A 21,416-nucleotide genomic window follows, 5' to 3' on the forward strand; every position below is an offset into this window, starting at 1 on the left:
ATTGGTGTAATTAAATTTGCAAAGTTTAATTACACAGCTGTGTCTTTTGGCTTTGAACAGGCAATGTGTTACTATTCCAATATTCACTCAAGAAGCTATAAGTCAACCTTTGCTGATTTCAAATATTCTTTCTGATATTCAAGAGGGACTGTTGTCCCATCGGCAAAGAGGTTCTGGGTTTGAAGCCTATTTGATTGTTTTTGCATCAAGAGACAAGCAGGTTAGGCTGAACGGTGACTCTAAATTGTCTATCAGTGTGAATGTGAGTAGTTGTCTGTCAAGCCAGCAGCTGGCCTTTAGCCAGTGTCTGTCACCCTAGTTTTTGCAGTGTGTCCTACACCATTGGCACTGGTCTGACTGCCATCAGCAGACTTTGGGTCGATTGAGCATATTAAATCGGCATAGGAGCCCATTGCTGAGAGGCCATTCTGATTGGCTGTTCAGTTTAGTGGCTCAATGTAGAATCCATGAATTCCCCCATTTAGTGCAATTTCTCCTCATTTTTTGCCTCTTCCTTTCTTGTAAATGACAGTTAAATTTACAACATACCCCACATTTTCTTGATTAGAAACCACTATAGAGCAAAGACTGCTTTGTTGTCGCAGGCAAAGAATATATGTGGCTTTGGCAGTAGTCTCTTCAGGTGGCACTTACTGGCCCTGACAAAGGCATAGTTTCAAGAGGGTAAGAGTTGGTCTATGTCACTGCTGGTTCTTTGATGTTGGCTTAGTGTCCCTCTGCTCATAGACAGCCACTGGGATATCTGGGACAAGGATTGGCTCCCTAACTAAAACTATGTTTCAGTTAGCAGCGCTCATGCTAGCTTTGGACAAGTGTCAGCTCATGGCATTGACCCAAGTTGATTCTGGCAGGGCATTCCTTACAAACCTGGCTAGAGTCAGGCAACCAGTTGTGCCGGATTTAGGCCAGTGTTGAGCCATGCCATTTTGGCTAAATGGATACCTGCCATTTTACAGTCAACATAGACTGGCTGCCTTCTCTTCCCCCATGCTTGAATACCTGATATTATGTTATGTTTAATTGTAAATTGATCTTTCTCCTATGTGTCTACTTAAAGGTTCAGTGTGCAATTAGTGACCTCTTAGCTGAAATGGCTATAGTTTTTATAAATAGTGTGTAATCACTGGAAAATCCCAATAGCTGCATTTGCTTAACTCTGGAATAAGCCTTTTAAACCTACATGGTGAGTAGGTCTCCTTTCACGGAGGCAGCCATGGTGCACCACCATGCTTCTACAGTAGCCCAGAATGGACAAACCAAACACTGGCTCTAGACCGGCAAACCATATTTTGCTTTAAAGGTGATGACCAGGGGTACTCAGAAGAGTTGCATTCTGCAACCTCACCATTAGATGCCACTAAATCATTACGTATTTAATTACTTAAAAATTAGGTCAGAAAAATGCATGATTTGTATTAGCCTTTTGGGATATAAATGTACAGCAAGAGTTTTCTGATCTGATGCCCCTATCAATAAGTTAAAATCTTTTGACACTGCCTTCCAAAACCATAACGAATAACTGTTAAAAAACTGTTTTCTGATCTGACACCACTAGAGTTAAGATTTAGTTGGGTTCAGACAAAAAAGAGACTTAATTAGAGTTAAGGAACTATTATAGTTTGGGTTGAAAAAAACTCACTGTCATTGAAAATTGAAAGCCCTCGATGCTGGTTCACAAAGTACAACATGATGAAGATGCTGTAGGGGGGGCCCCACCTAGATGGAGAAGCCACCATGACAAAAATTTCTAAAAGAAACTGAAGTTAATATCCTGCCAACATCAAAGAACTGGTACATACGTCACTATTTCAATACTCTCTCCACTTCTTAACTTTTTAAAACTATTTTGCCCACCACTGAGCTGATGAGTAAGGTAAACATCTCATGAATTGCATCTTCCTACCACTCTCCTAGCAGGGCCAATTTACAGCATGGCTTTTTCTGTAATTTGTGTGGTACTAATAATGAGGCACCCTAAGGCTTCATGTTTGCAGCACAAACTCTAACAATTAACAGTATGTACTAGTTTAAGAAGTGGTGTCGTCCTGCATTGCATTTAACTTTTTCTGGGTCAACTACATCATAATATTAAAATATGGCCCTATAACATAGATTTTTAGTACAATGTAAATATCTTTATCCTCTCAGGCCTGAGCACTGCACATTTAGAGTATCCAGTCTAGCTGGTACAGTACATTTTAAGGCACTGTATTTTAATCATATGAGATTAGGAGACCATTTATTTAGAGTGGCTTTTAAATCTTATTTATATTAGTAGCTTGGTGTATCTCCACTTACTAGTCTTGGTGAATCTGTAGAGATTTATTTTTAACTTCTGTATCTTTGTCATTTTGTTTGTCTACTACACACACAGTCACACACACATTGACACACAAACATACATTTTGGCAGATGCTCTCTGTCTGTCTGTGTCTGTCTCTGTCGCTCTCTCTCTCTCTCTCACACACACACACAAACACACACACACACACACACACACACGCAGAAACACAATACCCTGTTGCCACTGGCTTATTCATTCAACAGATTAGATTTAGCAGCTGAATGAAAACAACATCCTGTTTGGTTTATGTTTACAACCTAAAGATAAAACTGAATCCTCCTGGATGTTAAACTCATCTGCCCATCCCAACAGCAGTGTGACTTCCCTCTATTGTTACATCTGAGCACAGAGATGTGAATAAAACAAACCCTATATATATATATATAAACTCTATTTCTTTTCTAATTTTCTGAGTCACCCAAGTGTAAACAGGCTTCCAAACAACACATATGTCCAGTTTGATCAATGTTAAGTTGACCAAACTGTGGATCACACTACATTAAAAAGAGATTTCAGAAATGTTTGTTGCATTTACTCACCCTCCTGTATGTTGTAAATCGTGTTGTCAGCATTCTCTGCTGCCGTGGACAGGCACCAGAAGTCCAGAGCCAAGACCAGAAAGGCAAAGTTCCTGCACCGCCTCCAGGTTCTCATGATGCCCCAGGCTCGGTGGGTGACACGGGGGGAAAAGGCTCCGGTCAGACTGCGTTTTTAAAACAGCACGACCAGAAGCTGCACACAGGTGACGGGGTACAGGTCAAAGCAGTTCACAGCAGTGTCTTGAAGAAGGACTGAAAATAGGTCTCAGCCCCAAGACTCCAACGAGATGCGACAGGCTGTCACTCCAAGAATGAGCTGTCAAAAACTTTTCCTTACTACAGCAGACGGAACGTAGAGGAACATACCAATACATGTGTTGGCTAAATGTTTTTGAGTGGAGGGTTTGGTGTGGTTGAGGTACGGCAGGCAGGGACAGAAAAGCCAGAATGAGAGGATGTTGGAGAGCAGTGAAGCGGACTTGCCATCCCCTCTCGTACCGGAGCTGCCACACTTCGCCATGTGCGCTTCAGGCTCCTCAGGGTCCTAAAGCCCGGCTCTTTCCAATCCCAAACATGCAGGCTGGGGATTTTAGCCATTTATCAATTTAATATAAGAATAAAAAGTAACTAGCAATAAGTGGAAGGCAAGAGATTTTACTAATAAAATTACTGACATTTTTTTAGTACAAAAACAAACACATTATTTATTTTTATGCGATAGAAAGGGAAGAATTCTAGTTTTGTATGATGTTAGTCATCATTCAGAAATGCATACATACAATCTAACAGAGAGAAGAAAATATAACTTTCCTACAAGCTAAACTTTCTGTTTGTTTTAGTTTAGTAACTAAACTCTAAACTGAGACTGAGACTATAGCCTTAGAAAAACATAACTGGAATTCTTTGTATTTCATATCATTATGTTATGTTACAGAAACATATGTGTCTCGCTAAATGTAAATTAATTGTATAAACTCAGAGCCAATCATAACAACTGCTCTTTTCTCTACTCACCATGGATGGATGCACATCCTTGGATTAGCCTTCAAATTAAAATGTGTTTATTTATTGTAGATAAAATAAATTGCTAAACTTGAGAAGTAAATAAGAACTTGCATCTCTCTTCGTTTCAGTTGCCCTGTGGTGTGCTAAAATGTAGTATTAATTTTGATCTGGTGATCCATAGTGAATTAAGATGATTGACTCCCCTCCAAACTCCCTTTTCTATGATGGAAGCAGCATCAGAAACACAACCAAGCTGGATACAGAAAAAGCCTGGAAAAGGGCAAGGCCCTAGGCGATTACCTAGTTTACTATGGCATTAAATAAGATGCCATTTATTGCAAAATATAGTGTGAAGTTGTGTATAATGAAATCAAAGTTGACATTTCAAAATACATTAAGCTTTTAACCTGCTAAACCCCATGTTCTCACTAAATGTTTTCTGTGGGAAAACATTTTGGTCTAATATCTGAAATAAAGCTGTGTGTGTTTACAGTATGTTTATATGCATAGCCATGTTTGAGGTTTGTAATGTTTCAATGAAATAAAAGCACTTCATTATTTCGTTTTGGTATGACTTGTATGTATTTTCAAAACAATTCAGCAATCACAATGGTGAGTTATCCCTCATTTTGTAATAACCTTGAATTAGGTTGTCTCCTCTTTTTTTTTGTTTGTGTGTGTCAAGACATAAAGACACATACACACATAAGCTGTCATCGCCCTGGCCCCATCTGTGCTTTGTGTATGCTACCTGGTCTGGTTTAGTCTAATCTTTTTTAGTGTGTGTATGCTGCAGGCTAAAAATTCACAGATGCATCTGTGCATGCATCAGTTCACTCCACATCCCCAATGTCACTACGAAGCACAAAAAAATTGCATTGCTTTGTCTAACTTTGAATGAGTTACAGTATATCCTTAAAATTCCACAGTGTCACAGTGTAACTATTTACTTCCTTTTGAATAGTTGCGTTTAAATGCACACCCTCGAAAACACCCTTACTTTCTGTCATTCTCTCATCACTGTTGAATCATCTGATTTGTCTGTGTTTTTGAAAGCCACCGTGGCTTTTCTTGCCTGTTGTTCAATATAAGTGATTAAACTGAAGTAAATAATTTCAAAGCCTAGAATAAATATTGGAGATTTTCTTTGAGAAGACTATTTGTATTGATTATATAGCATTAATCCTAGATCACAGAACTGTTGTGAGAAAGACATGTTCAGATAATAAAGGTGCAATTAAAATGGTCAATAAGTGAACAAGTACAATCAGTAGCTCAGCTTGTACACAAGTAGCCTTCTAAGCTCAGTCACTTTTCAAAGACAGACATATCAGCTTTACCCTTGGGACATCTGAGTCAGTTAAGGCCATTGGGAAGCCAGTCAAGAGCACATAGTCCACCTTTTGTGAAGATAGCAATGTGACATACAGACACATGATGCCTCAAAGACAGAGAGGCTGACTGACAGGAGCCCTTCTCCTCATATACGACTGCCTGTCAGTCTGTGCTCATCATCTGGAACAAGCCTACATGGCAAGAGAGGAGGTGTGGGCTTGATTGTAACATAGACATCTTTGAAGTCAGTAGACACTGATATTTGTTTGCTCTACGGTGCTTGCTATGGGACATATTTGCATGGCAGAGTTTTGGAATATAGTGTGACTGGTCCATCATGTTCATAGTAGAAGAAAATGACATACAGTAACATTTTTAACATTTTCAATATTAACTCCATAGCAAATCCACTTCTCTAAATTCTGATGCAACCGTTTGTATTATTACACTGTTTGCCAAAGACTTGCAGCACATGTCCTTCCCCTGCTCTCTCCTCATCCCAGCAGGCTCTGTTTAAATGCCACAGAGGTGTCAGTCACCTTTACAAGGTATATGTGGACTGCAGTCCCAAGCTGTGCTCACAAGTCTCCTCTCTTATTACAATGTCATCTCTGGTTTGGAGCTGTGTGACAAAGGCCCCTTTCACAGGCTCTGTGTGTCTCCTGAGTTCGATTAGCTTGGAATTCCACTGTTCCGGATGGGAGGTTCCAGAGGCCGCGAGGCAGACGTGAAGCCAGTGACGGACCATGGCTCTCCTCTCTTCATCTTTACAAACATCTACAGTACTGTGCCACTGATAGAGTCAAGGCACTTTGCTCAAAGCTCAAAGACTCAATTTTCTGTAAAATGATAAAGCTTGAATAGAGAACACTTTTGAGAGAGACATTTGAGGAAAATTATATTATCAATAAAAAATTATATCATTAAGAAAGTAATAAGTACTACTATATGATTAATCTGTATTGCATTTAATAACTGGGTGTTAATTTAAATGTGGAAGACAGATTACAACTTTGTTGCTTTAATATTTCAACTGTCAAATCCTTCTTGTTTTTGAATTATGGTGTGTCATGGTAAAGGAGATCGTTGGCCTTTGTCAGTGACTTCAAACATAACAATTATTACCATATGTCCTTAATGTCTTATAGATTTTTTTTTTTTGACAGTACAGTACTTTTACGTCATAGGTTCATCAACAAAATTGCTCATTTTGCCATAATCTGCCACTGTGGCAGAACGAACAGAAGCATATCAATATGTCTTTGTTATGGAATAAAGCAATTCATATGTACATTTCTAGAAGTTGAGCAATAACAATGAATTATTGGTTACCAAATCTTTTATTAATGTTTTACTGATCAGTTATAAGTCAATGTGTAGATTGATAAGCTATGAAAGAGAGAAAAGATGAAAGAGGTAATTTAACAGAAAGGGAGTATTATTTGCACAGACTATTACAGCAGCTACACTGAAAAGAAACCCACTTTTAATATAATTTACCTAGATAAATGGGGAATAATAGTAAATCATTGCCATTTACCTTTTTCTGTGTATTTCTCATTCATCTTTGAAGAATCTGGTCCAGAAGTCTCTGCAAAACAAGAAAAACCTCCATGATACTGATAACTTACCCCTCAAAACAGATCAAAAACAAAATTCTCTGCACTCAGACCCCCCGTCCCTCAATCTCTTAAGAGCAGCTCTGCATCACACTGTAGCGACTCCTGCTGCTAAATTGGCTTTCACTTCCATTAGCCTCACCCCTGAGGTGGTCAAGCCTAGGTACGGAGAATAATTTTTGCTTGCTATCTGACCAGACACCCTACTAAGCAATCACTCTCCTCTTACGTTGCAACCCAACAGCTGGAATCTCATTTTAGCAAATATTCAAAATGAGCAAGGCTTCACAATGAGACATTGGAAACACTGATGACTCAGTGTTTATCGATGAGGAACACACTCCTTTTCTTACTGTGGTTGAGCCCAGCTAATAACCTCATTTGAGAGGTGTCAGGGTCACACTGGCATCATCACACTGGAACAGTGGAGCCTTTTCCATTTCCCCAAGAAATAAAATATTCTATTACATAGCCATTTGACGTCATGCTAAGCTTTATAATTGCTGTCTGTGTCAGTAAACCACACAATATACTTACTGTAGTTTCAGTGTTTTCTTAAAATTGAAACATGTTGGAAGCCTCAGGCAAACATTCACCATGTCCCAGTTTATCTCAGTAATGATAAATGAGAAAGAAACCAATCATCTTCAGATAATTTTGATAAAAACTCTCGTACACATGTCCATTTTCTTTTTCTGTCTCATGCTCACACAAGCTGAATCTCCTATGATTGTGTAATTATCTGTAAGAGGTTGGAGACTTTTCTTCACATTTTTCACATCTCACCTGACTGACAGCAAATTCATTGTTATGGTTAGGTTATAATGGGATAGTGAGTGAAGGCTCAACCACAAGTGAAGCTGTCTGACACTGCAAGTCCTAAATATATCATTAATTTGCCATGTGCTTTCACTGTTGGATGATGTGGATACTGGCTGTTAAGAGAGGTCCTACTATAAGCATCATGTCAGTAGGACCTAAAATAAGTAATTAACTGCTCCGAGTGTGTGTTCACAGTGTGTGTGTGTGTTCACTGCTGTGTGTATGCACTTTGTGTGGTAATGCAATTTCCCCACTGTGGGACTAATAAGGGTAATAACTTAACTTAATAAGGATAATAACTTAATAAAGTGCAAGTTTCTACAGTTTTGAAATCATGCGAAATTGTACAGTGGGGTAAGTTGTGATGTACTTAACAGTTTTCTAGTATTTTCTTCATTGACAATGAAGTAAACGCAGATTTCACAGAAAATATGAGGAAAGTCAATGGATCTAAATGTTACATGAACATTTGTTTGTATGATAGTCCTGTGTGAGAAACGTCAGATGCTCTGGCTTTAATAGTCAAACAGTGACATCTGCTGGGTGACTTTGATCAAACTATGTTTCACTTGATCACATATACCTCTGACTTACATGTAATACTTAATTTTCTCAGAATGAGTATGTCATCCAGAAGTAATTTAATTTAATTTAATTTATTCAAAAAATATAGAATTTGAACAATGCCAAACTAATCTACATACAAATTACTTTATTAATTACCATTAATTAATATAATTTAAATAATATTACATTAAATAACGTTAAATTAGAATAATTGCTGTAACAATTTAATTTCCCCTTGGGGATTAATAAAGTACTTCTTCTTCTTCATCTTAATCAATATACACAATATATTTTTCTTACATTTAGGCAGATTAATGTGTTAGAGTCAACATTTAACATTTTAACATTGATGTTATTTTGTTTTTTTCTTGACCACTGTCCACATCCTGGCTGACAAATGAGTGTGACTAAACCACAATAACTATTATAACATCTTCATCCTTAGAAAATCACTTTTTGTCACCAAGCATTCAGATTTAGAGAACTGAGACCACGTGTTAAACGGCATGAGATTATTTCAGAAAATGCCAGTACATAAAATGCATAGACCTATAAACACAGTGGTATGTTTGGGAGTTTAAAAAATTTAAAGTTTGACGAAGCTGTCACTTTGCATGCATATAAATCAAATGTTCTAAACCACCAAGAAATCCCAACTCTACCTTCTTAAAGACCTCTGCTCGCAATCTGTTGGTTTGTGATACAGCCTTTTTTTCCTCTTCCTCTTTTTTCTTTGTCACCTCTGGCAGCTTGTTGTAAATCCTACGGGCACAAAAAAAGGCAAATTCATACAGGGTAAGGGAGTATGGTATCAGAAGTCTGAGGGTGGCTGAGCTATGCCAACAGATTGGCATACTAGGGACAAGGTATTATCTAGTGAGACCATAGCTGGTGAAAACCTGGATCCACTGATAAACAGGTCTCACACAGACTCTTTTTTTCACTCCCACAACTACAGCCAATTTGTTAAGAGATCCTTCAAGTCAGATAGTGTCGCCTTTTGAAAAAAAAAATACAATGGGCAGTCATCGTCTGATCAGGTGTGCATTTCCAGATAAGGAAAGAAAAAAAAGAAGGAGATAAGGTATACAGAGGCTTGCTCACATCTCCTGTCAAGGCATTTGGGCATCAAACATTTATTATATCCATACAGTATGTGGGTGTGTGAACATGCACTGTGTTTGTGCACAAACAGCATGCATGATCAGAAAAACAAGCTTGATGGATTGAATAAAAACAAAAAGTGAGGAGAGAAAGAGTGACATCTTCTGACGTGTGCTCGGTCTACAGAACTCACCGTCTGGACCTCAGCTGCATCTCTCTGCCTGATATAGACCTCTCTCTAGGCTTGAAAAGGTTATCTAGGACACACATGCACAAACACACACACAAAGATGCACACACGCACACAGGAATAACAAATAATAATTAATATGTAAATTAATATGTAATATGTAAATGAACACTGAGGGCTGTGTATGATTTCTCTTTTTCAGACAGCTATACACACACACACATACGCACACAGACACACAAGCTCACAGGAACACACATATATTCATGGACACATATCAGAATTTACAGAACCATATCCAGTCCTAATAAGTCTGACTGTTCTCTTTGCCTGACTGCTGCTGCTCAGGTCAGCAGCACCAAGAGTCCTTGTTCATAATTAGACTTCAGACTTCAGTCAGAGACCAGAGAGAGCTATTCGAGGTCCTTAATTCCATGACTCCACCATGACATTCCAAAACCTAGTTGGAGTGCTTTGATTACCTGTGGTATTATGCTGCCCTACTTCATTAATGTTTTACTACGGGTTGAACAGTCTGGCAGTACATTTGGACTTGCTGTGAAGACAAAACGGTGTTGTGATGAAAACATGCTGGTACAATCAGAATGTTAGTATCAGTCAAAGCTGCAAAGAGAAATGTTGGATGTGGTGTTTGTTCACATCAGTTGAACACAACCTTGTCAGTTTTTCTAAGTCTGACAGCATAAGCATGAGAGGAAGATAAACAAGACTCTGGCTGAATGTATAATACCATTTCCAACACAGAAATCATAATCTGCACCTTTATGAATGTGCAACAATATCACAGCAATGTTGAAGAATACTAAGTGAGATACCAGATGTTGCAGAAGCACTGATATGGATATACAGCGTTACTATGTTACTTGGTTGTTTTCAATAAAGAATTACAACATCTTCACCGACAAACACAGAATTACATGCAATCAGTGTCTTGTTTTGACAAATGCTGGTATAAAGTAGGGTTTTTGCATAAAAATCTATTTTTCCTAATCATGTCCGGGCCCCACTTCAGCATGCAGGTGTGTCTGTTTGTTGTTTGATCTTGTTTTAAGAATTATGATGTTTTCTTTTTCTGATACGACATTGTGTATACACTTGTGCTGCATTTTTTGACTTTGCATAGCTGAAGCAGGGATGAAAACATTTAGAGCAGTATTATATTCATGACACGTTTGGGCTCAACTCTTGTGATATTCCCTGCATACAGAGCTTTAGAGAAAACACTTTAACTGATCTGCAATACTAGATAATGCCCAGCAGAGAGCAAAGTTGGATAAATACCATTACACTCAAAGTAGAATAATACCTAAAATTCACCCCCCCCCCCTGTTTTCAGAAGTGATGTAACAGACTGCTTTGGACTGATTCCTGGGAGAGCTGACCTCAAAGGCCTTGCTTCATGTTGTCAACAGAGTTGAGGCCACACTTCCACTTTAAAAACCCTCAGAATCTTTTGTCATATGACCTCCAGCTGTTGTCATTCTATTGTTAATCTCTGTGTGGCATGTGGTCTGACTACAAAAAAGAAACCCTGTGATTCATTGTCTTCTGGGGGCTGAGAGTTATGACATACATGTAATATTCCACTTACTGGCTTACTTCTATTCTTCCAGGCTACAGGCAGACTTATACAACCTACCACTAAGTGGATCTGGTGTGGTACAGTTCTTCCTTTGTTTGCCTCGATCCTCCCTGAAGCCCTGCACCAGGTCTGGATTGGAGTCCTGCAGTGCTCTCCTTCTCCTAGCCCTCTGCTCCAACCTCTTTAACCGACCCTGTGATTTGCTGATGAAGTCTGGCCTGAAGAGCTCCAAAGCCTCCTGGGTGGGTAGAGGGGTATATACAGTAAGCTCCTTGTTTGGTGGGAAGAATACAGTACAATTCATAGACACTAATCCTGAGGAAACAGGAGAAAAAAAATCTTTGCTGGGATAGAATCTCTTCTGAAAATATCCTTAATCTGTTCCTTAACCTTGGAGAATCCTCCGCACAGCCTTGTTATAGCTAGGAGGTGTAAGCAACATGGTAATATTATTCTCAGCTTTAGTAGGGATAAAGGTAACAGAGCTTTACTCAGGGGAATCTGAATCCTTTTGAAAACTCACCAGATCTTTATTCCTCACAATACTGAGATTAAACTTGTTAAATTAACTGGAAGACAAACTGAAATAAAAAAAAAATAGAAGAAGGAAAGAAAAAAGTGAAAATGTGTATTTATTAAAAATGATTTTATTCCCTCTCTGCTTGGCAGAGGCTGTGTCAATTATCAACCAAAGCAAAAAGTTTCTCCAAGTGTAAAAATCAACCCACAAGAGACATGGCTTCCATTGTGTGTATTCCAGCTATAAACACATTGTTAGGTTTAGGGACAAAAAGTACTTGGTTAGGTTTCTGCACGGTCAGGGGATTTTTCTGATGACATTAACAATAATAACGTTGTGGAATGGTCATACATACATCACATAATTTCCTTCTTTTTTTGTGTCATAGTTACTACAGACACTAAAGGTCACCCAACAACAACACTAACCACTGGTCCTTATAAGGGCCTGTGGACTCATTTTTATAGGAGTAGAGTTTTACTTTTCCACATGGGATCTTAAACCTTATGTGGTTACACTATGTTAAATACTGAAAACTTTTCATGGTATAGTATTTGTGCAATGATAAATGTGTGGGGTATTTGTTTAATTTTAGGTGCCCCAGGACCGGATCCGGTCCCAAATTTAGTCCAAAGTATGTCCAGATATTTCACCAAAGATCGTCGGATAAATTTGAATACAGTCTAACAAATTTTATATCTAATGAAACCTTAAAGTCTCACGATTCAAATGGTATAAAGCAATTTAGGATTGAATAATCACAGCGACTACACTTAATATTTAACAACAGTACAAATACAGTACAGTACGCTGGTTCTTACCTTTCTGTCGTGTTACTTCATACGTGTACTCAAACATCGAGTGTCGCATATCGTTTTGTTCGTTAGAATCCATAGAACAAAGTGCACAGCCAGTTGTATTGTTCGTCAATCATGACTGACGCATCTTATAGCCAATAATGAGGCCTTTCCAACGTTATACGACTCGTTATGTTTGATGACGCAACAGTGGGCTTTAAATTGCCCCCACCTTACTGTAAATGTTGCCTTGACAACGCTGGGCAAGCAGCGCTCGACGCTAGAGGGGGAGGGGAGTCATATTTCACATTCTACAGCGCGCCGATAGTAAACTGGGAAGCTTTTGCTTCAAACGACACCAAGGTCGTCAATATAACTCTTAAAATGTAAGAACAACAGCTAGTTTAATTTGGGTATATGTTTTTCAGTCGTGTACCGAAAAAAATAAAGGGGGGGGGGGCACCCATTGGGCTAATGTGTGTGTTTATGGAAGTTTTACTCATATCCTGTGGCCTTGATCAGCAGATGGACCAGGCTGTTCAGCTGTCATGGTGCTGACTCAGAGATGTCAGACATCATTCCCACATGTGACATATGATGATCACAATTGTTATCCTGTGACCAAAACTCTACTCAGGTCACAGCTGATCCAGTTTCAGGACAACTGAGCAAACTCATGTTGTTAAAGACCATGAGATGTGGCTAAAATCTTTTGAAAATTCCAGTAAGTGGTTGTTGTACTAAGACTTTTTTTTTTTTTTTCTGTCAAAGCTCAAGGTCAGGTTGGCGTTGGACAAAAAAAAACAAAAAGTATAACTATATCCTAACAGACATGTAACAAAACTAATAAAACTGGTTCCTACTTTGAGGCTGAGAGTCTTGGGTGTCCCATCCAGAGAATTATCCTTTATTTGGAAATGATTAAAATAGGTCTTGTCCAAAGCAGAGACTTTCTGAGATTCTGTGGACTGGGGATGTTCTTGCTGTTCCTTGTTCTTGTCTCTTACTGCCTGTTTGCTCCATGTCCTGGAGGCTACTTGAAAAAGACAGAGAGGAGTGAAATGCCTGTGAAATTTAATTTAGAGAGCCACATCAGTCAAAATAAAAGTGGATTGGTTTGCAAAGACACAAAGCTCATTTTCACATTTCACATTTTCATGGGGAAAAATAATTTGAAGGAGATGCATGTTTTGCAGTTCCATGTTATTTGTGACTGTTTGGTGTTGGATAAAAATCATGGATGTAATCTAGACAACTGTGTTCCTCCACTCTTTCACAGAGAGCAAGAGTTATAGTTACAATTTTCACAGGCTTGAGTTCTGGGTAAGTATTTATGATTAAAAGAAATCGAAAAATAAAAATGGACCCTCAAATGGACCCTAACACACCCGATACACACTTACACACACACATGCACAAACACACTACCCCCACCACCCATAGAAAGAAAAACCCAGAGGGAACATGAGAGTGACCTATGAATAATGTAAAAGATGACAGGACAGCCACCCTGCACCTGTAGCCCAATTCTTCTAACTTTTTGTGGAATATATAGCTCCACTGAATACCCTGCCATGACCATGTGGCATGTAAGCAGAACATCATCACATGCCTCAGGTGACACATGCAAAAATGGTGATCAAGCTGGTAAAATGATTTCTGCAGCATATGTTTTTCCTGCTAGGTATTGGGATAATTGAACTGAACCTGGGGAAAAAGGCAAAGTTTAAAAGACAGTGAAATGGTGCAGAAAACAAGTGGTGTAATGAGTGGAGAGAGTTGTTGAATAATTAAAAAGTGTTGTGTTGTATTTTCCTTAGAGAGCACAAGTAACAAGGAGTTAATACACTGAATTTGCTTAGGGCAGAGACAACACATTTTTAAGCCCTTGTGGCTATGACATCCAGTGACAGTACTGCATGTAGGGTACAGCAGATATAAAGCGCTATATATTCTGTAACTGACTCTCATGGCTCACTGCAATACCAGTGAATCCATTCAGCTTACAATTGCTGCCACACTATGCCTTAAAATAATTCATTAGCTTATGTTAGGTTAGTATGAAGAGGGAAAACAAAGGACAATTGCATATTTCTTGGTCAGACATGGTGAGAGCAAAATGATATATAATCTGTTTAATGAGCTTTGGAGGTGGTTGCAAAAATCTCGTGTGTTGGTTAACATACCCATTCTATTGATTTGTGACTAGTTGATTGTGATAACTACCATTTCTGATACACCAAAGACAGACACTTACAATTAAACTGGAATCTCCTCACTGCCATAAACCAAATAACCTTGATCTTATTTGAAATTATGCACCCAGAGAAACATCCTTCAAAATCAGTGCACATAGTCTATCTTTAGATTTTGCTACCCAATATTAATATATGCAGTAGCAGTTGCTGCTTTAGATTTTATATAGAAGTGTTGGGAGTCAGAGAAAGATAAATGAAAGAAAGTGTTTGTTCTTTATTTAAATCAGCGTTTGAATGGAGTGTCTGAGTATGTATGTGTGCTGTGGGATTTCTTTTAAACAAAGTAAATATACAGTAGGAGAAATGTGGTGGGTGTGGGTAAGTTAACAATACATGAGCTATAAATCAGAAGGTGAAAGGCAGAGTGGGGGAAAAAAAAAAACACGTTCCACCCTCTAAAACCACCTTAGCACCACATTCAACTTATTGTTACGCCTTTGAAATGCGATTGTATCTACAATATATGAGTCGGTGAAAGGAATATACAAATCATTTGGCATGGTTACTTAAGGTTTTCACTTATGAAGTGAGGTGATGGAATTCATACCTGGGTTCATATTTAAATTGTGCTGTCTGTCCCTGAAATTGCTCAAGGTTTGGAAGGCTCCCTCATCTGCATTCCCCTTCTGCATCCCAGTCTTTGTGTTTGAGGGGCTTGATCCACTGAATGACAATAATCCCAATGTGGTGCTGTGCCGCTGTGTATCTGAATCATCAGCTTTGTTGTCACCTCCAAGAGCAGGTGCAACTTGCGCGACCTTTTCGCACTGCTGCTTTATTAGAGGGCCTCTGCAGTGACCCTTACCACTCTCTTGACCATTGCATTTGTTACTGCTCAACATGACTGCTCTGGGTCTCCTGTAATCCTTGTTATCGGTAGAGGATCTGCAGCGGGATGAGACACCAAAATAAACAGACATGGTGGACCTGTACAAAGAGGGTTGACCTGCTTTTCTTCCTTCCAGCTCTACAAGGGAAATTGAAAGTGACTTGTCCAAAAACACAACAGAACTATTCGACCTCACAGACACCTCACGATGGATACAAGACCGGTAGGAAGGCTGGGAGGATGGGTTCATTAATGCATCTTGATTTCTGTTTCCCTCTGTGTAGCTCACTCTGTATTGCACAGGTTGTACTTTCCTCATTCCTGCATTGCTCAATTCCAATCCATCAGCTGGTGAGTAGGCCTGTCTGAACTCATTTGGTGTCACAGTGGTAGGATTCCAGCTGCATACATCTGGTTGGCAGTTTGAGATTCTCATTGTGCTTGTTGGTATGGACAAAGTTGTTTTCCAAAAAGTTTCTGTTAATTTTGGTGGAGTTATTAACATCACATGCTGTGTTGAGCTGTTGAATACAGTGTTGTTGCTGGTGGAGAGTGATGGCAGGACCTCCCGGGCTGTGATGGTGATGGAAGGGAATGCTGTCTTTGGATTCCTTCCCACCACATCTGGGACACTAGCAGTCCTGAGCAGGTTAGAAACTCCACAGCAAGATCCGCTATGTTCAGTCTGAGAGTAGCCAGACTGTGTTATTGCTTTAAGGAACACAGTGTCCTTCTTCTCGTGCCCCCGCCACACATCCCATGACATGACATTCCTGTGCAGTGAAGCAGTGACATCCCTACTTAATGCCTATGAAAAGACAAAGAAAAGAAAAGCTTTACAATAGAGTTGTGCTCAAAGTGTGAAACTTATTCTTTTGCAAACTAAAAGTCTTTGTAACTCAAATGAAACCTGTAAGGACTGTTAGGCAATTTGTTTCTTGATCTGCTGATCACACTGCCATGGCAGTTTGTAACTTGATGGGCACTATCTAGGGATAAATTATACATGACATTTAAAATGAAAAATACAGATTTGCCTTTTGAAACTACTTTACTGCTTTTTTGTACCCAGAATGCCTAGCTGGTTGAAGGGCAAACAATAAAACACCTTTCTCAAACAATCTTTTGCACTGGCTCACATTCCCAAGACACAAATATCTGGAGAGTGCTATACAAATGTAATTTGCCTTAATGGGTGACTTTGTCTCCTGTTTGAATGCTATTGTAAAATGGAATAATGGAAACCTGAAGTCATTACCTTATTAGATCAGAGCTCAAACATTATATATTTATGGAAGATATAGCATTTTGTAGCATATTTAGCTGTGTGTGTTTTTTTTTACAGAATCTATAATTTATTTGAGAACACTGAAACTCCAATAGCCACAATAACAATCATATTAAAATGAATTTTGTATAACAAGTGTTCTGAGACAATGCAATAATTAGATTTTTATTTCACTGTTAGTTGTCTTCCTGCAGGCAAAAGCATTTACATTTTCAAGTTAAAAAATAAAAGACATGCACAGTGACTGATCACAGAGTGCAGCAGTATATTCACTCAGTATTTGCAGAAACAGTGTTTAGTAACTTTGTGGATCATTTGACCTTGGGTAAACAGATAAGTACACCTTAAGCTGTTTACCTCATTGATGTTAGGTGTTGATCGGCTCGGGAATCTCCTACTGCAAAAAGCCACTGACATTGACCAGCTGCTATTTTTTCATCTGTGAATTCACCACAAAAACAAATCTGTCATACATTAGGGCAGCTTTTAATTTTAACTAGAATCTGCACACACCATACATGAAATAATAGTGAAGTCCACTTCAAAAACATACTTCTCAACTTGAAATACAATTATCAGGCTTATCGACTCATCAAAAAAGTACAGCTATTTGTCACCTACAACAGTTTTTCTGCTAACACTTCAGTATCACATTATTCACTTCACTTTATCATTCCATCTTGTATTCCATGCTCAGAGCCATGTTCATTCCCACCTATCAAAAGCCAAAAGAAAAATCTCTTCTTTTCTGGTCCTCATCTCAGCTGATGATGACTATCCTAACACGGTTATCTGCCTTGCTTGCCTGGCACATTTTTGGATAATTCCTTAATAGCAAACAATAGCTTAAATGTTGAGGCCTATTGTTTCAGAACACATACAGGAAAGGTCTTATTGTCTCATTTTATTGAGTACTCAGTATAATACCATTTTTTAAATCACAATACAGTAAGTGCTCTGCTCTCCGTTCAGTTGGTACAAAGCCCAGTGTGATGACTGCAGTCAACAAAATTGAGATTATAACAAATAGAAGCATAATAAACTTAATAAATAAACTTAAGCATGCAGGACATTCGTTCTGCGTCACGGTGAGACCTTGCAAATCGATGCCATGTTGGCCTGTTAAGATATTTGCATGAATGGTACATTGCCTATAACACCAGAAAAATAATTATGCTTACCCTGTGTTCTACTTTGAAGTGAGTCACATGGGAATGGATTGCAAGCTTGAACAACACTGAAATAGAAATTTAGACATTTACAGTTTCACCCCATTTTTCCTTTGATTTATTTTTGCCCAGCCAGCAAGTGTAACTGGAGGAATAACAACATTTGTTATAATGTTGTGCTCTACAATAGAAGGGTGGATTGGAGTGGGTTGTATTAGACAAGGTGACTGTAAGTGGTGGACCCTGAGGGACAAATGGCTTAAAATGGGAAATTAAACAAAATAACTCGAATGAACAATGAAACAATGGAGACGGAGGGTGCTACTGTGTACATCATAAGCTGTACGCTGTAGCATGTATAGCCTGTGGAAGAGAATGCAAATTAATGCCACTGTTTATATGGGTAAATGCATACATATTGTACAGTATATGCAGTTTTTTAAATGTTGTATGTAACATGGACATACACTCATTTGGCTCACTCATTAGATACAAGTAGTTAGCTGGTGTCCAGGTGTTTTAGGAAATTACTAAACCTATTTAAAAGTATTAGAAGACGCATTATTAGTTTTGGCCTTGTTGTGGAATGTGTTGCCATAAAAATAGAAAACATAGTCAGCCTTATCCTTTCAAAGTAAACTTTATGCAGCTCCAACCCAAAAGTATGCAAGAGGTGTATGAGAAAAATAGAAAACGGTGTGTGTTTGTGAGACACAGATAGAACAACAGCACAGAGTGAGCAGGGCTTGTACTCAGGTGATGGGACCATATGCTTATTGTTGCATGCATGGGAACCAGTGATTGAGTGAACCTTTGTGCTCCTGACAGTGCCAAGAACAGGGAGGGAGGAGTTGGGACCTACAGCTGGTTAGGAAGCAGACGGGCTGTGCAGAGTCGTGGACACAGGAGAGATAAACCCATCAGTACAGCCAGTGTTGAAATGAGGCTCACTCAGGGGACTCTCGAATAAAATGCTGGTACTGTATGTGTCAAACATGCTGGTGTTTACAGAGGTTATTTTTGTCATGGATTAGTCTTATTATCCTGGTCTTTTATTTTATGCACTTAATATCTTTCATTCTCTGGGCTGTCTTTTGAAATTTAATTCAGCCAGCTATTAATGAGAAGAAAAACCCATCTAATGATCCTGAAATTGCCTCATGATTTCGATGCAAGGTGAAATTGCTTTCTGAATACATGCATTATTGGATAGTGAATCATAGACTATAAGGATGCTGTACAGTGTATGCTACATACAGTGCATGCTCTTTGTTAAGAGCTGCAGCAGTTACATAGTGGTTTCTGTATTAGAGCAATTTGTCAAACCAAGTCAAGCGTGTTGTTATGGTCCTGACTGGGGGTCCTTGGAATGTGGTCACACAGGGCATAATCTGTTTGAATTCACAGTAGAGAAACATAGCAGCGGTCTCAAGGGATGTTTGTGGATATTAAACATTTATCCACACCTGAAACATCAAGAATAAACTATGAATCTTCTACACAATAGCAACTGGTCTAGTACTAGTACAAAAAAATTCAGCTTGATTTTGCTAGAATAAATTGCAAGTACTGTGAATATAATGTCTAAAGTGGATTTCTCATATATCTTTGCCATAAGCACAGGAATTTTATCCTACCATTTATATATTGATTTCAGTTTCGACTTTTGTTAAAAAGTATTACGAAGGATTAAACAAGAATATCAATCATCCAATCTTTATGGTATATAATGTGAAAATGTCTTACCTGATACGGCAGTATCAAAGGCAGAATATAATCGGTTGTTCCTCTCTTTGAACCAGATATTTCCACTTTTTTCAGCAGAGGTCACAGTGGGATCACTCCTGCACTGAGCCAGCACTGTAGCCGTCCGTACAGTCACCTGGTACCTGAAATTGCTGTGGTCTTTTCTCAAGCCTCAGTGGAAACTCCTCTCAGCTGGATCAAGGAGCAAAACACAACTCATCAATGGAGTAACTGTGTTCAAACAAAATGCCCTGTGAGCTTACATTAGTCGCCTGAGAGCTAAAAGCTGAATATGCTCTGAAAGAGAAGGGAAGTCTGTGTCCTTGGTAGAACTTTAACAAGCATGGCTCCACTTCAGTGAATCCTGATATCGCTCAGTTAATTAATTTTCTACACTCGTCTCTGGTTTAGCTATGCTGGTTAAAAAACAACCTATGGTGCTTCTAGCAGTAATCTAGGCCTTGTCCATATGGCTGTGACAGGTGCCTGTGTCTACCCTTCTTCTCTCCTTCTACGTCCCCAGGGCCCAGGCTCAGGTAGCAGGACTGGTGACTGGCTCTCAGGTTTCAGGACTGTCAACAGCTCCTGCCTTACTGATGCAGTTTAAAAAAGAAATTGAGATGTTTTTTGCACTTGCACTCCAATTTACTCCAACCCAATACTTTCCAAATATGTTTTTCCAAAGACACATGTTCTTCTCAGAATAGGTAGTCCTGGACGTGGGCAAAAGAACAGAGAATGTAAAGTTTAAACTATAAATCAATGTCTAGAAACAGTATAGCACTGAAGGTACCAAAAATTCAGCTTACCATTTTTCCCATTTAGGAGACAAATGCTTCCAAAATAAAGTAGCATGAAAAATCTCACTAAAGTACAGAAAGTTCAGACTGAAATATTACTCACTTACTCAATAACAGTGAAACAGTGAACAGTGAAAAACAGGTACACTGTACTGGAGACCCAGTAGATATGAAACAAGGTGATGGCCAATGACATATTTCCAGCTATTAGTATGGTGTATATTCTTACATAATTATATTATATTGCTGTAAATAAGGGTATACACACAGATAATGTCATAGTTATGCAGAACACATGAGATATTTTTTTCTATTCATCATCTGTAGTGGGACAGGGCTCTGGCTTTCTGTGGGGAGTTTGCATGATCTCCGTGTGTGTGTGTGTGTGTGTGTGTGTGTGGGTTTTCTTCCCACAGACAGGTTGGGTTATTTGGGGACTTTAAATTGCAGACAGGTGTGAAAGTCTTTTGGCAGCCTGCCCAGGGTGTGGCCTGCTTCTCACCTAATGTCAGCTGGGATTGGCTCCAGCCCGCCCATGACCCTCTACATAACCAATTTGTTGTTCTTTGAAGAGAACTGCAATACCATTGCTGCTATTGTATCCAGCTTCACTGCATCAAGCCAGGCCAGGTTGTTTTAAGTCATCCTTGTACTTCTTGTCACCTCAAGATTTTAAACTTTTTTCATTCTTATTTAAAGTTTCGCTATGGCTGGATGCACCCTATGGCTCTCTTGAAATAAATAGGCCTACAAAAAGTTGTGCTGAAATATTCTAGTTTGAAAATTGAGAAAGAGAGAACTGTGAAATAGGGCTTTTCCACCATGCCTCATGATTTGTGTGGGGGAGACTATTCTGCGCT

General features: G+C 38.9%; 2 protein-coding genes across 8 annotated transcripts in view; both read right to left on the minus strand.

The window, feature by feature from the left end:
• adam12b (ADAM metallopeptidase domain 12b) overlaps positions 1-3,387 on the minus strand; it is a 70,676-nt gene extending 67,289 nt beyond the window's left edge. For both annotated transcript variants that reach the window (XM_026309901.1, XM_026309900.1), the window contains exon 1: positions 2,905-3,387. In XM_026309901.1, coding sequence (XP_026165686.1) covers positions 2,905-3,019 — 115 coding nt within the window. In that variant the 5' untranslated portion in view covers positions 3,020-3,387. The remainder of the gene's footprint in view (positions 1-2,904) is intronic.
• Positions 3,388-3,762: 375 nt separating this feature from the next.
• Positions 3,763-20,090, minus strand: LOC113132101 ((E2-independent) E3 ubiquitin-conjugating enzyme FATS). Of its 6 annotated transcripts, none has more exons than XM_026309929.2 (11): positions 19,757-20,090; positions 18,873-19,401; positions 18,023-18,078; positions 17,199-17,280; positions 15,272-16,361; positions 13,330-13,502; positions 11,207-11,387; positions 9,550-9,613; positions 8,915-9,014; positions 6,785-6,835; positions 3,766-6,083 (listed from the first exon to the last, which is right to left on the minus strand). In XM_026309929.2, exons 4-10 carry the CDS (start codon positions 17,256-17,258, stop codon positions 6,806-6,808), a joined length of 1,698 nt encoding a protein of 565 aa, XP_026165714.1. In that variant the 5' UTR covers positions 17,259-17,280; positions 18,023-18,078; positions 18,873-19,401; positions 19,757-20,090; the 3' UTR covers positions 3,766-6,083; positions 6,785-6,805. The 6 variants fall into 6 exon arrangements, with proteins under 6 accessions (XP_026165711.1, XP_026165715.1, XP_026165714.1 ...); XM_026309927.2 differs by having other exon boundaries at positions 18,873-19,476; XM_026309926.2 differs by lacking the exon at positions 18,873-19,401 and having other exon boundaries at positions 3,763-6,633.
• Between the last annotated feature and the right edge of the window lie 1,326 nt (positions 20,091-21,416).

This window comes from Mastacembelus armatus, chromosome 15, assembly GCF_900324485.2.
Source record: "Mastacembelus armatus chromosome 15, fMasArm1.2, whole genome shotgun sequence".
NCBI classification, from domain to species: domain Eukaryota; kingdom Metazoa; phylum Chordata; class Actinopteri; order Synbranchiformes; family Mastacembelidae; genus Mastacembelus; species Mastacembelus armatus.

Bases quoted from the DNA above. Each gene is read 5' to 3' on its own strand.
- LOC113132101 (XM_026309926.2), bottom strand. From the start codon at position 17,258: ATGTCAGTGGCTTTTTGCAGTAGGAGATTCCCGAGCCGATCAACACCT. The intron at 16,362-17,198 runs GTAAACAGCTTA...GTCTTTTCATAG, and splicing joins CAACACCTAACATCAATGAG to GCATTAAGTAGGGATGTCAC. The intron at 9,614-11,206 runs GTAGGTTGTATA...TGTGTGTCCTAG, and splicing joins CACACCAGATCCACTTAGTG to ATAACCTTTTCAAGCCTAGA.